General features: G+C 40.6%; 1 protein-coding gene across 9 annotated transcripts in view; it reads right to left on the reverse strand.

Annotated features, from left to right (window-relative positions):
• MICU3 (mitochondrial calcium uptake family member 3) overlaps positions 1-8,672 on the reverse strand; it is an 87,527-nt gene extending 78,855 nt beyond the window's left edge. For 8 of the 9 annotated variants that reach the window (XM_057697699.1, XM_057697695.1, XM_057697700.1 and 5 more), the window contains exon 1: positions 8,256-8,657. In XM_057697699.1, the coding sequence (XP_057553682.1) occupies positions 8,256-8,657 (402 nt within the window). Of the gene's footprint in view, positions 1-8,255 lie in introns of all 9 variants that reach the window. The other variant, XM_057697703.1, reaches the window with a different exon arrangement.
• Between the last annotated feature and the right edge of the window lie 6,667 nt (positions 8,673-15,339).

Below are 15,339 nucleotides of genomic sequence, written 5' to 3' on the forward strand. Positions count from 1 at the left end.
CACTCTCCTGAAGATCAGTGTTCAACCCGATCTATGGCTTTAACCGTGTTCCAAATTCTGTTAGATGAGGTGTGTGGGTAGACGACCAAAGACACCAGTGCTATTCTCCTATAATTTGCCAGCAAAAGGCAGGAACATTAAGAAGTGCCTCCTTGCCTTACAGTTTTACAAAAAAATTTTAAGTAACTAGTATAATGATTCAGGATAAGTTCTAGATTTAATTATTTGGTGATATATAGGTGTAATATTTTTGATAATTAAATATTTAGTTCACAATAGCACTTTTGAACTTTTGAGTAATAAAATTTAGACTATTAGATCCAAGTATGAAACATACACTTTTAACGTTGCTTCCCAAATACAATGTCTTGACTTTAAGTCTGTGTTATAAAAGACTTGAATCAACACTCCTACCTGGCTTTTACGGTGAACAGGTAACCACAGGCGCTGGCAGATCAGAAGAGAGCACTACTGGGCACTGTACTAGACCAAAGGGTTACTAAGACTGTATTCTTTACCAGGAGGATACAGAATCCTGATGCCACCTATTTATTTGGATAGCAAGCAGTCTGGAGGGAAGCCACATGACAACAAAGGTCAAATGGGGAAAGAAGGTAAAGTTTGAGTCACATTGATCTATCACCACAAACGCTAGTCCAAAAGCTATTACCATCCTTAGGATTCCACCATTGAGCTTGATGACAGTAATGTCTCAAAACCTTCCTTAATCTCCTGGGGACAAGGGTGAATGTGCTTCTATGTATATGGAGAATGACAGACCACATTCCATCTTAGATTAGTAAGAATAAATTTAAAGTGGTTGGAAGAAGTTTAGATGATCCTATTTGAAGAGAACCAATTTCAACAGCCTGGAGCTAGTTTAAATTGGACCTAATTTATGAGAGCCTTGCTGACCTGATGTGAAGCTGGTCAGGAAATGTTCACTTTGAATTGTTGCAGCAATTTGAATAATCCATTATATTCCTTCCAGGGAAATGGATAATCCAAATCTCTCACCTAGCCAATACTTACAGTGTCAACTGGATAGATATCATCCTTATTAGAAAGCAGGAAAAAATGGAATTATTTGATATTCCTTTATATATACTTTCTGTATTCTAAATTCTAGAGTATTAAAATTGTTAAAAGGCAAACTAGTGAATGGGAGAAAAACCCAGATGATTCTACTTTTCCAAAGCTCTGTAATAGGCAAACACCATGACAATCAATTAGATGATAAAGCACTAAAGTTCCATATTTTGCTTAGTTTATATAATCTATCAATACATCAAAGGATAAAGGAGTAAAGGGTTCCTTAAAGAGGATAATGAAGAAAACAATATATCTACAAAATCCTACTTAGTATACAAATGACTAGGCATTTTCTTTTAATGCTAAATAATGCCACAAATAAAATTTGTTCAGTTTTTTAAAACGCATTTTTCTCCAACACAGGAGCATTTACACCATACAGAATAAAGTTATTCAGATTCTGTGTCTGGGCACATACTTACAGGAAATCAGTGAGAATTAATATTCCCCAGTTTAAACTTGCCCATCGAGTTTAAACAAAAAGAATAAAATCTGGAGTGTATTATAAGTTTGGTGCGTTTCTTATGTAAGTTAAATATTAAGTTGTGGGTAAAAAAGTACTAATTAAATATTACTAAGGTTTATACATCTCAAAAAAAAGACATAATATAAACAAGAATTAGAACAGAAAAAGTTGTGACCATGTAAAAATACTCACTGAAAAACTACATTTCATGAGTAAGTTAAAAACTCATTTTACCATTTAAAAACTCACATTTAAACTTGTAAATACTAAACGAGCAAATTAAAAGCTTTCATGGTTTTCTAGTTTTAGCTATTTCAAAAAATCCTCTACTCTCCCCCAAATCTCTTGTCATAGTACTCCACAAATTCCTATGATCTTGTTCCTCGAGAATGACATCACCTTCTCTACATTTCATAGAGAAAACAAAAGCCATCAGGCATGAACTCCTTCGACCGCTTGCCACTAAACAGGGATACGTTCTGTCTCCTCCCAGTCCTTCCTCCTATCACACCGGAAATGGCATCATTCCTATTATCCAATACATTTATGGGGAATCTGAAAAAATTGGTATAGACAATCTTACTTACAAAGCAAAGACAGAGACACAGAAGTAGATAACAAACGTGTGGATACCAAAGGGGAAAGTGGGAGGTGGGGGGTGGGATGAACTGGGAGACTGGGATTGACATATATACACTATTGATACTGTGTATAAAACAGATAACTAATGAGAACCTACTGTATAGCACAGGGAACCACACTCAGTGCTCTGTGGTAACCTAAATGGGAAGGAAACCCAAAAAAGAGCGGATATATGTACACGTATAGCTGATTCATTTTGCTGTGCGGTAGGTAGAAACATTGTAAAGCAACTATACGCCAATAAAAATTTAAGAAAACCAAAAACCTCCTACTATCTAAGATTAAACTCTTCCCTTGTGCTTTAACTTTCAGCTCCCATCTCCACCTTGATCCTTGGCAAATCAGTTATCTTCTCTTTCCTTTGGGTTTAGTGTTCCTTTTCTTTCCATCAGCCATTAAATTACATTCAAGGGTCTTTCATTAAGAAAAAAAATCAATTTTATGTCCTCTGAGCTACTGCCCTCTTTCTCTTCATGGCCAAATTCATAAAAGGGTTGTCAACACTTACCTCATCTTGTCCACCTCAGCTTTTCTTTACCTTTACTCTCAATTTAGCCAACTATAATTTGATTTTCACCTTCAAGATCTCACCAAGGTCACCCATGCCCTCCTTGTTGCTAAGACCATTAAACACTTCCCATTCCTCATCTTCCCTGACCTCCTCTGGCAGCGTTCACTCTGAATATTTCTTATTTGAAGTGCAATCTTTTGGTGATTTCCATGACTCTGCTGGCTTTCTTTAAGCTGTCTGAATCTTACTTCTCAGCTTTTTGCAGAGTTCCATTTCTCTGTCAGCTTTTTAAATCACTGATGCTCACCAGGGCTCTCTCCTTAAGTGCTTTTCTCTTGTTCTACATGTTCTGAACAATATCATCCATTCTTATGACTTTTAGCACTTGATGATTAAAATACAGAAATAATACAGATTTCTCTCCTGAGCTTCCGACCTATGTATCCAGCTGGAAACTTCCCTTCAGTTGTCCAAAGATACCTTGAGCCACTGTGCAAGTTAAAAACTCATCATCCATGTCCACTACCCCTAACCTGCTTGGTTTTGTTCTTCCCCGAGGACCCGTCTCAGTGAACTGCTGCACAACCCACTCAAGTCGCCCAAGACAAAAACTTGAATACCATCCTAGACTCTTCCATCTCTCTCATCCTTAAAATCCAGTCAACTGCCAAACCTGTTGATCCTACCTCCTGAATCGCTCTCCAATCCAGCAACTTCTAAGTGTTTCACTGCCATTTTCCTAGTAAAGCCATAACCATCTCTTGTCTAAAGAAATATTATTATTAAAAACTGCTTGGGACTTCCCTGGTGGCACAGTGGTTAAGAATCCACCTGCCAATACAGGGAACACAGGTTCGATCCCTGGTCCGGGAAGAACCCACATGCCTCAGAGCAACTAAGCCCGTGAGCCACAACTATTGAGCCCACGTGCCACAACTACCAAAGCCCATGTGCCTAGAGCCCATGCTGTGCAATAAGAGAAGGCACTGCAATGAGAAGCCAGCGCACTACAACGAAGAGCAGCCCCTGCTGGCGCAACTAGAGAAAGCCCACATGCAGCAAGGAAGACCCAATGCAGCCAATAAATAAATAAAGAAATAAATTTATAAAAAACAAACAAAAAACCCCCAAAACCCCCCAAAAACTGCATAACATGGCAATTCCCTGGCAGTCCAATGGTTAGGACTCCAAGCTCTCACTGTCAAGGGCCTGGGTTCAATCCCTGGTTGGGGAACTACAATCGCACAAGCTGTGCAGCGTGGGAAAGAAAAAAGAAAAAACAAAAACAAAAGCACCATACAAAAAACTGCTTGACATAGATTTTTTTAATTAAAGAATATGGAGAACCATACACACCCTTTAACATTCTCACCTAAGAGGCAACAGCATCTTACCTGGCCACCCTGTGATCTACCAGATTCTACCAGGAAACCAAAAGAGGGGATCACCTAGTTTAGCTTACTATACAACAACGTTATTCTACACAGAATTAATCTGTCTTCATTTCACATCTATGTGATGACCCTCATAAGACTCTTCTATATTTACACATCTGGCAAATTCTTCAATATTCTGGGAAAAAATAAGCATTACCGTAAGTCTCAAAAATGTGCTGCCTTAAAGAGAGGTTGGAAAAGGTATACAGTGAAAGAAACTTAAAAATGAGTGATTATTGGCAATTATTATAGAAATATACAAAAGAGATAAAAGTATTATCCTCTTTCCCACTTGAAAGTAAAACTAAACTGATTAAAGCTTCTTAAGATGAACAAATCATAAAATAAATCATGCATTACATATAAAAGGTAAAATACTGGATTAAAGTATGTTAAGCAATCTAGTAGATTTTAAATATTCTAAACCTGAAACAGAAAGGCAATTCTAGAATAAAAATTTTTCCACTAATAAAAATAATGCTTTAAGGTTAAAACTGTAGGGTTCTAAACATAATCTTGTCATTGTCTCTCTATAACATTAATAAAGTTCAAGGCCACATTTGCTGAAAAATTTTGGCAAGCCAAACTTGCACAATGAAAATAAATACAATGTCACGTGATTTGGTTTCCCAAAGCCTGGAATTTTGACCTTGACTGAAGTCTTCCCAACTCTAATGCTATAAATAACTACTTTAGCTGAACAAAATATGAAAACTATTAATTCTCATAGAGTGTGATTGTGTCTTTTCAATGTGTATGTCCCATGCAAATATTCAGCATGGGCTTATTCATTCAAGAAATATTGTGTGCCTACCAGGGCTAGGCGCTGTATCAGACAATGAAGATATAAAGGTGAATAAGACCAACACAATGCTGTTCCTTAAAAGACCAAGACAAGCAGAGAAGACAATTAACAAATAATTGCAAAAAGTCATCATCTGGGAGTATAGGATAAGCAGGGGTATTTTACCAAAACTATAGAGTCAGGGAAGGCCTTCTCAAGGAAGTTGAGAGGCAATGTCTTTAAAACAAAAATCCTCAAGGCTACGGTAACAGAACTGTATGTCTGTAGGTTACTGCTGTTCACTCCCATCAGTTATATTATTCTCATAACATGTACAGGTTAGTTTATATGCTAGGCTTATGTTTAGTATAAAATGCAGCTTAAAAGAGGCTTTATAAATCAAAGGTTCTTAGCTATAGTTTGGAACATCAAAAGGAAGCACTTCTACCACTTCAGGGAAATCAAATAAGCATAATAAATGAAGAGGCAACACAGGTTTAAAATATTTCTGACAAGTGGCAGATTGACCTCCTGAGTTTCTCTCAACCCCTTCCTCCTCTAACCACATTAAAATCACAATAAAGGAATCTTTCAAAAGGTGTAAACATACGAGAACTAAAAAGGAAAAAAGGCGAGGAGGCTAAAACACTCTAGAGAATTCATCAAATTTTTATAAAACTGAAGAGCTGGAGAAGTGATAATTGACCTAGGGAAGCAGAGGCACTACCTGCGTACTGCGGAGGAGGAGACCAAATGGAAGTTGGCTGATTTTCAGTACAGACCCCAGAAAGGATAAGGTCCAGGAACACAAGTTGCTATGGAGGCAAAGTAAGCAGTGGGGCTGAAAAGAGAGGACTAGATAACAATATGTAAGTCCATTACTGGACACTCCCCCAGCACACATGCTTCCACACACGTGCACCTGTGCCTGAATCCAGAAGATTACTGCTCCTCCCACCTCACTTATTCTCTGAAGTGCAATGACATCAGAGAAAAAGACATAAAATACTGACATTTGGATGCCACTCTAATGAAAAGCCCAGATCACCAAAGGAAAAGCCATGTTCATGTACACAGAGCTTCTGAGTGGCTCCCAAATACAGATTGGCAAGAACCACAGGTAAGTGAGGAAAACCTCCAAAATAGAGTGAGAGCTTAGAAAATCAAACAGAAATTAAAAAACAAACAAACAAACAAACCTGGAAGAAACAACAATGCATAGAGTAGAAGACAATTTTTAAAAACCCTATAATTAATATCCTTATCATAAAAAAAGAAATTTAGCAGCCATAAAACAAAATAGAATGCTGCAACACATGAACATCAGAGAACACAAAACAGTTCTTTGAATTAAAAAATTAGGATAGCTGAAAAAAAGCATTTAATAGGAAGGTTGGAAGATAAAGTCAAGGATATCTCTCATAAAAGCAAACCAAAAAAATGAAAAGTTAGAATTTAAGAAAGATTAGAATTTGAATTAGATTAGGATCTGTCAGGAGGTGTAACTTCAGACTAACAAAGATTCCAAAAAAGGAAAACAGAGAAGAAATTGTCCAAGAAATAATACAAGAAAAGAGAACTTTCTGACGTGAGTTTGCATATTGAAAGAATAAAGGAAAAAAAATTTTATTTCACCCAAGCTCATTACTGTGAAATTTTCAAACACAAGAGATAAAAAAAGATTTAAAAAGTTTTAAGAGGAGGAAAAAAAGTAAAATACAAAAGGAATAATGATCAGAATGTACGACTGGAGACTTGGCAAGGATAAGACATGATTTCATTATTATTTGACTTTTGAAACAATGTACAGGTATTTTTCTAAATACCAGGCAATAATAATGTGTAAATAAATAATAGACAATAAATAAGTAAACAAACGAATAAAATAAAAATAAAACAAATTTACTGAATGCTTACTACGGTAGAGCCGGAGTCCTAGCTTTCTGACCCTGGTCTTTCAAAAACTGCATGATACTGTCTTTCAACTTCAAAAACAAAATTAATTTTTAAAAAGAAGAAAATACCATTTTAACATTCTCTATCATCCTAATCTGCTCCCAGATAACTATGGTTGATTAAAAGTTCTGACTTGGTCGATCAGGACGCAAGCTTAACATCCGTGTTGGAGAGTGCGGAGAGGTGGGGGATGAAGGTTGAGGGTATTCGCTAGTATGTTAAGTATTCATTGTATAAAAATACTTTATGCTATGTATTTGTGATTTGCTGCTAGAAGGTCCGTAAAATAGATTCCCTGCCCTACATACATCAACAATCACCAAAAGAACTGATGTACTTCCATCAGATCACCATCGCATATCTGGGCAAAGAATAAACGGTATATAAATTTCATTAAAGTTAAAAATTTTCCAAATTATTGTCACCTAAGCCCCTCACACTCTTGTCTTTCAAGAAAAATTTCCCTAGATGATTTCCTAATCATACATGACTATTAAATATACTGATAAGACAAAAACTTCGTGCCCCTTTACTCACTCTTCCCTTACACTCACCTTTACCTTATATTTTCAACTACATGATGATACCTCAACACTTTCATCTGAAGTTCCTCTGCAGGAGTGAGCTTCACTCAGTTCCCTACTTTTGCTGTCCTATCCATCTTCTCACTTATTATCTCTATTGAAGAGCACCTGGCTTTAGGTGGAGGGAGCAGCGAAATAAACTTTTTGAATTTTTTTTTCTTTCCCAACCTGGTGACATCTTCATTCATTCCTTCTGACCTATGACAAGGAGGCTACACAGTTTCGGCATTTCCTCTCTTGGGACTAACAAACTTCCCTACAATAATGTCGTGGCTTCTGGGACCTCAGACCACTCCTTCGGTGCACTCCTACTGCACCAGACCTCCTCCATCATTTGCTGTTGCCTGGCCCTGCCTGGGAATCCTTTCTCTCACATATGCAGCCCTCCACTTTCTGCCTGTCATGCCCTTGACTCCTTCTGGGTCGGTTTTCTGTTTTATTCTGTCGCGGGTTTGGGTTTGGTTGACAGGTGGTGGCTGCAGCACCATTTAAGGTCCTCCTGGGATGCATCAAGACATGTGATGCATCAAGTACGTCTTCCCGACACCTGGGTGAGCAGACCCGAGGCCGCCGGGCCTAGAAGGTTTCGGTCTCGCTCACAGGACGTCCCGATCCGCGGTCGCAGAGTCACACTTGGACGGCCCCCAACGTCCGGTCTCACGCGCGCGCTGCGCGGCCGTCGCACCGTCCCTCCCAGCGCTCAGGTGCAACACCTGGCGGCCCTAACCCCCGGGAGTCCCCTGCGGGCCGGCCCGGCGCCGCGCGCGCGCGCTCACGCACATACCGTCTCCTTGGCAGCGGCGACCGGGATGGGAAGCAGCCCCCGGCCGCGGTGCGGGTCCTCGGGCTCGGCGGCCGCGCTCTCGGAGGGGCGCCAGGGGGCCGGCGCCCGCGCGGAGTCGGCCCTGGGGTCCCCGTACAGCTGGTAGCACACCAGGCCGACCAGACCCCCGCCGGCCGCGGCCGCGATGCTCAGCTCCCCCCAGCGCCGCCGCCGCCGCCGCCGCCAAGCCGCCTCCGCCACAGCCCCCTCCTCCTCCTCCCGGCAGGAGAAGGGCCGGCCGGGAGGGCCCGGGGCTACCCCCGCAGGCCGCCCCCCCGACGCAGGGAGGGGATGGCGGGGCGAGGGCGAGGGCGGAGGCGGGAGCCGAGGCGGCGGCCACAGGAGCCTCCGCAGCGCGGCCATAGCGGGAGCCGCCCGCACCGGAGCTGGGAGGGGGCGGGCGAGGGGGTGGAGGGGGGCCCGAAACCTCGCGAGAAGTCGGTGCGCGGAGGCTCGCCGCTGTGCGAGGGCGACCCCTGCGAGGGCGCGGCCTGGGGTCCCCGCCCGGCGGCCTTCAGCCGGGGGACCCCGGGTCTCCGGCTGGGGCGAGCCTGGGCAGGAGGGGGCGCGACCGGCTGCGTCTGGGCCCCTTGTGCCCAGCCCAGCCCCGCGGTCACACATAACTGTGCCCGCCCCCGGCGACACCTGACTGCGCGAGAACCCAAGCCCGCAGGCGGCGGCCAGGTCGGCGGGGCTGAGCCGAGCCGAGCCCGCGCGTGAGGGGCTGTCGGGCGCCCCGCGGCTCACGTGGCCCTTCGCCTCTGCCGTGCTGGGTGGATCTCGAGTCATCGGTAGCGCCCCTCTGAGAAAGTCACATCCCCTAATGGGATCACGATCTTCTGATACAAGGTCGGGCGTCATTTGCAGTTGTGTCTTCAGGTGTACAGAAAAATGAGATATAAAAATTTGGCTCGAGTCATAAAAATAGAAAATTAAGTCCAAGTTTTTTTGGTTTTTTTTTTTTTTTTTTGGTTACGTGACAGCTTTTGGTCTCTGGATGGGGAAGGCTAATTCTGTTTTTTTAGTTACCGTTAATATGTTTAAAAAACACGACCATACGCGCGGTGACTTAATTCAATAAAACAGAACTGTCTTGAAAGATACCCTTACTTTGCGGGGGGGGAGGTTGACAGAAATATAAAATAAATAATCGGTAAGTGTATTGTGTCATTTTTAATTTTTGTTACTCCTATGCTTGTTTATTTGCTACGCTTTATGAAAAAGTGAATATGACATTCTTATCAGTTTCCTACCCCTGAACCCAGTTTTGGTAACTTAGTTACCTAGCTTTGGTCTTTATATTCTGGAATGTTTCCAAGAGTCTTTAAAATATTCTGGGTCTAGGGATGTGCGCAACTAAATTTAGTAGTCTCAACTGAGCTGCAGTCACAGAGGAATTAGATCCTGGCAATTCTTAGGAAGACTAAGGGCTTTCAGAGGCAAACAAAATGAGATTTTCTGGCCCAGGTCCTCCAATTGCCAGTCCTCACTAACCCCTTGCCTATAAGTAATCTATCAGATACACCTCAGTTACACCTTGTTTTAATACAGGCTAATGGAATTTTCCTTTCTGAAAGCCACTAATGGTGATAAACAGAGAAAGCCTCTATAACATGAACAAAATGTGCCTGTTTTAGGATGCCATCTCTGTATGCTTTTATTTTCAGCCTGTTGGTTTCACATAGTGCCGTAAGAGAGACTCAGTGGTAGCTCCTTGTTTTATCACCAAGATTCCTTCAATTTCTGCCTTCTCTGAATTCTAGAAGATTCCCACAGAAGCATTTATTCTCTGGGTATACAACACAGTTCTTCTGGCTTTGTTTACTTTCAGCTCAATACAGTTTCCGGATTTTCTTATAACTTTCCAACATGACCTAGTAGCAGAATTCTTGGACTGACTGATGAATTTTTATTAGCTGCATATGAAAAGCCGAGTAGCTGTAAAAAGAATTAAGGCGGTAATGCAATAAGGTATTACGGATAAGGAAAACGACAGAAATTCCCCATCTAAGATGATATCAGATATCAACTCTATATATAATTTCTCTCTAGTTTAAAAAACTTTTAATATAGCTCCTGCAAGCTATTTCTTTGGCTAGAAACCAAGTTCTGCTGTGAGAGGTGCTACGTTTAGGTTTGTCAAGTTACTCAGAAAGCCCTGAATAAAAGGTCTCTCTACATGCAGAAGTTATAACTTTCCTCAGTACCTCCCTTCTAAAAGGTAAATGTCCTTAAGAATAGTTATTGTTTTCTTCTCACATTTGATGCTCTGCAACTATAGTTATATGAAAATAACTTGATTCCTTTATTACCTGTACATTTTCTGAGTTTAATTTTCAAAGGGAAAAATCATTTTTGAAAAAACGTGATATTAGGAATTTGGAAAAAATTTTGAAATTACAAGTAATGTTAGCTCCATATAGAATTAGCCTAATTTCTTTCATCTTTTATGTCAATTCTACTGAGTATTAATAATATCCAAAAAATGTCCCACTATACAGTGAGAGCCTGCACCTTCAAAAGAAGTTCACTTATGGTCACTATGGTCTAAGTAAAAAGAAATGCTCTAAAGCATTTAAAAATATTTACAACAGCAGGAATTAAGCCAGACAATTTTTCAGGAAAGCATTAACTGTCAGAGTGATCAAGTAGAAGCCAAACCTGGACTCCTGATTTTGCTACGTCTTAATTGTATAACCCATAATGCTTTGGAGGCCGCAGTGTCCTATAAAATAATGGAATTGAATAGGCGATCACCTTCTGAACCCATGATCCTAGTTAAACAAAATGCTCCAAGCATGTTAGTAAACCAAATATAGATACTTCCTTCATAGCATTTTTCAAGTCATTTCCCTTCTCAAAACCCATAAGTGCCCTATGATTGCTTTATTCTTTGCAAATAAAATTCTACTCCATGACCAAATTATGTTTAACCCTTTAATACTTTTAAAAAACACAAATAAATGAAACTTTTAAATTTTGAAAATGTGAAATTTAAGGGTAATATGTGTCACGTCTAGGCAGAAATGTTCTGTTTAACAAACCTTCGATTAAAAAATCGTGCTTTTCTAGTTGTATTCACTCTGAGTACCAGAATCTTGACTAGTTGGACGAGGAGCAATTATATCTGAGGCTCTACATCAGGGCACATGAGCCCCCCACCCCCAGGTCTACTCAATTCTGACAGAGAGAGGCTACCACACAAAAAGTAAAGCTGCAGTAAGCCACTTCTCTCTTGGGAAAGCTGTCCCCATCTTCAGTGCTGTTTTCCTTGGGGGACAATTGGCAAAATCAAAAGAGAAAATGGTGGGGAAAATGAGTTCTAGGGGTTGCAGCCTTTTTTGGTCTTTTGTCTTCAGAGTACCAGCCGCTAGGAGTCTGGAACTTTATTTCCCTAGCATCCCGAGCCATGGACACCAATTTATCGAAGGCGCTGAGGATCTGTCTTCTATTTTGACTGGCTGCCAATCCCAAAGACAAGTTGCTGATGGTTTGTACTCTGCCCTCTTCTCTTAGTCAAGCAAAGCCTTCTAAGCTCCATGAAGCTAGATCATCTATTTCGCCCAACAGCTGGCACATAGTAAGTCTTCAACAAATGCTTATTAAATGAAGAAGGGAATTTATTATTGTCATGAGGGGGAGGGGGAGAGGCCAAGATGGGAATGTAAATCAGGAGACAAGGAAATAAAGTAGCTCATCTGATGCTAAAGAAGTTGATAAAGTAAGCAACACATCCTAAAATTCAATTAATGCAAATGGAAGGGCAAAAGGAGAAAGCAAGAGATTGGCAAGGAAAAGTTGTGGAGAAGGGCTGATTCAGAAGCAAATTTTGTGATTTTGTAATTTGAAGCCATTCTCTTACATAGTATAACTTGGCATAATTCTGCTATATTTACAGCCTTAAAGCGTTACACTTCCACCTGGTTCTTTTTGTGTTCTGACAAATTCCAGCATGCTCCATGGACAAAGATCAGTGATTTGACCTTGACACCTTCCTTTTGTTCTTACATATCTCACTGCTGACACCACCAAGCTGCCAGTTGTACACATGTAACTTCCTAACTTCAAGACCAGTGATAATCTCACTATGACCATTACATCTGTCCAATCTGATTTATATAATTTCTGAATTTATATGATTTCCAGGGTCTTTGCTGACAGTGTCTCACTGTTCAATTCTTGCTGTTGCCTTATCCTCCATTTGGTGGCCAGGACCTCTTTTCTTATGCATTTGGGAAACAAGGAACAGCAAAGCCACCTGCCTGAAACATGTGAGCCCTTTCTCAATTGCCATATTCTGTTTTCGTGCCTGATAGTGACTAAAGTTTCCACGCCCATCGAAAGCTGTCTTCTGGTGAAGAATAGCCTCCAAGTAATATGTTGATCATCTATTATGCAAGTATGGCACTTGGGTAACAAAACAAATAATATCATCTTTATAAAACTCTTGGCAGTCACTACTAGAGTTTAGCATATGCACACCCTATGACCCATCAGTTTCAATCCTAGGTGACATATCCAACAGAAATGAGTACTTATGTGCACCGAAGGACATATAGAGGGATATTTGTAATTGGCCAGAAACTAGAAAGTATTCATAAGTTCATTACTAGTGCCTTTGATTTTTTTAAATTGTGGGATAGGGGCTTCCTAGGTGACGCAGTGGTTGAGAATCCGCCTGCCAATGCAGGGGACATGGGTTCGATCCCTGCTCCAGGAAGATCCCACATGCCACGGAGCAACTAAGCCCGTGTGCCACAACTACTGAGCCTGCGCTTTAGAGCCCATGAGCCACAACTATTGAGCCCAAGTGCTGCAACTACTGAAGCCCACGCACCTAGAGCCCGTGCTCTGCAGCAAGAGAAGCCACGGCAATGAGGAGCCTGTGCACCACAACGAAGAGTAGCCCCCACTCACTGCAACTAAAAAGAAAGCCTGCGCACAGCAAAAAAAGACCCAACACAGCCAATAAAATAAATAAATAAATAAATAAATAAATAAATTTATAAAAAAATTGTGGGATATTCACACAATTGAATGCTATATAGCAGTGAAAATTACTGAAATGCAACTACATGCAATCATGTGGAGCAAAGAAGGCAGACAAAAGAATTGTATTATTCTATCTATAATGTTCAAAAACAACACTATATATACACATATATGTGGTGTCAGAAATCATGATAGTGGTTTCTTTGGGTAGAGGGTAGTGACTAGAAGTGGGAAAGGGGGATTCTGGAGTTCCATTCATGTTCTGTTTCTTGATGTGGGTGTCAATTAAACAAATGTATTCACTCTGAAAATTCTTAAAGCTATCCGTTTACAATTTGTATATCCTTTTAAAGTATATCATACTTCAATTAAAAGTTTATGTAAAATAAAACATAGATTTTCTTCTTAATGCTCTTACATGATGTGCTGTTTACAATAGTGTGTTATAACTTGCTCAGTTATAAACTATGTGACTTAAAAGGAATGAATAGAGCTTGTAAAGAGTTAAGAGCAAAGACTGATTGAAGAACTGGAAACTGATAGAAAAGGTAGATCATTTTGATATAGCCTAAAGAGATTTAATGAAGGAGCCTCTTAAAAAGTGTTCTAGTACCTGAAAATCCTTAAGAAGCTGCTTATTAGCTATTTTCCTTATTTAGTAAGGAAAGACCGAAAGGAACTTGGTATTTTAAGCAGCGACCTAATGTTTCATCTTCTTTGAGTTGTAGCACTTTCTCCTGTGAAATGTCCATATGGACAGACCCAGTAGGTTCCTGGTGGTAAGGCCTAGCGCAACCAGTATATACCCTTGTCTCTGGCTCTAACCCCAGACTGTCAGGTGTTGGATGGGAAATTGCTTTAAGGGCAGATAACCAAACAGAAGGGCCGCCTTCAGAACAGATGGAAAGCTCAGCACCAAGAGGGAACCATTAGAGAAATCAAGCATAAGGTAAGTCCATGCACATACGTGCAGAAGCTTGGCGGGACAGCAAACCGGCCTCACTTCTTGCCGACTCCAATTGATGGGTATTTGTCACCCCCAGAACTGTACCGAGCAAAATCTTCAGACCAGGTCCAGAATTCCCAGTAAAGAACAGCAGTGTCTCTAGTTGAAAACAGGAGGGGATCCAGATCCTGTCTCCTTAAAGCTCGCTTTAAACACCCACAATGAGGCCTGAAGCATCTCAGTAAAATCTTAGGGCTTAAAAACCATGAAAATGTCCACACTAATTTTTTTCTACTGAGGAAAAGAATTAAAGAATTTTCTCTGGATCACACAATCAGGACTTGAGCTTTGATGTTATGCCCTACATCTATATAGTTTCTATATTACAATCAGAAACTAAGAATTTAAAACTGTTTTTTTAAGACACATTAAAAAATTAGTCCATTATTCCATTAAATGGACTAATTTTTTTAAATTAGTAATTAAAAAATTGGACTAATGGACCAATTAAAATGGACTAATTTTAAAAATGGATTAATTCTAGTCCATTAATTTGCGAGGACTAGAGTAGAAATTGCATTAGCTCAAATAAAAGAGATATATTATGGGTAAAATCCATATCAAATCAGGGAAAAGTGGTACTATGAGGTCTAAGAAAGTTTGGTAGCCAAGTTAGCCCTAGAGACCCATGTAGTAAGAGTTCAAGGACATTTATCCTAACATACTGCTGTGAACATGACTTGGCTGCTAATTCCATCAGTCTTATGAGTCTTAGTTCAGAACCTAAAGAGAAAGTATTGGCTTCGTCTAGCCTACAGATGTTTCCTATCTTTGTTAGTTTCTACTCTAAGGCCAATTAGCTGTGCCTGGGATGAAAGAGGTGGAGTCACATGGAGGAGCAGTTTCTGGGAAATACAGAGAACAGCTTCTCTTAGAAGGCTCGGTGGGCAGGCACCAGTGGTGTGCTAGTAAATGTTTAACAGCTGGTTCTGGGGTAGAAGACAGGGGAGTCCCAATCTGTAGTGTTCACGGATTTCCATGGTATAAAGACTCCCACCATGGCTGATGTCAAGCTGCCAATATGACATTACTGATTGCAGAGTTGTA

This window comes from Hippopotamus amphibius, chromosome 10 (genome assembly GCF_030028045.1).
Source record: "Hippopotamus amphibius kiboko isolate mHipAmp2 chromosome 10, mHipAmp2.hap2, whole genome shotgun sequence".
NCBI lineage: Eukaryota > Metazoa > Chordata > Mammalia > Artiodactyla > Hippopotamidae > Hippopotamus > Hippopotamus amphibius.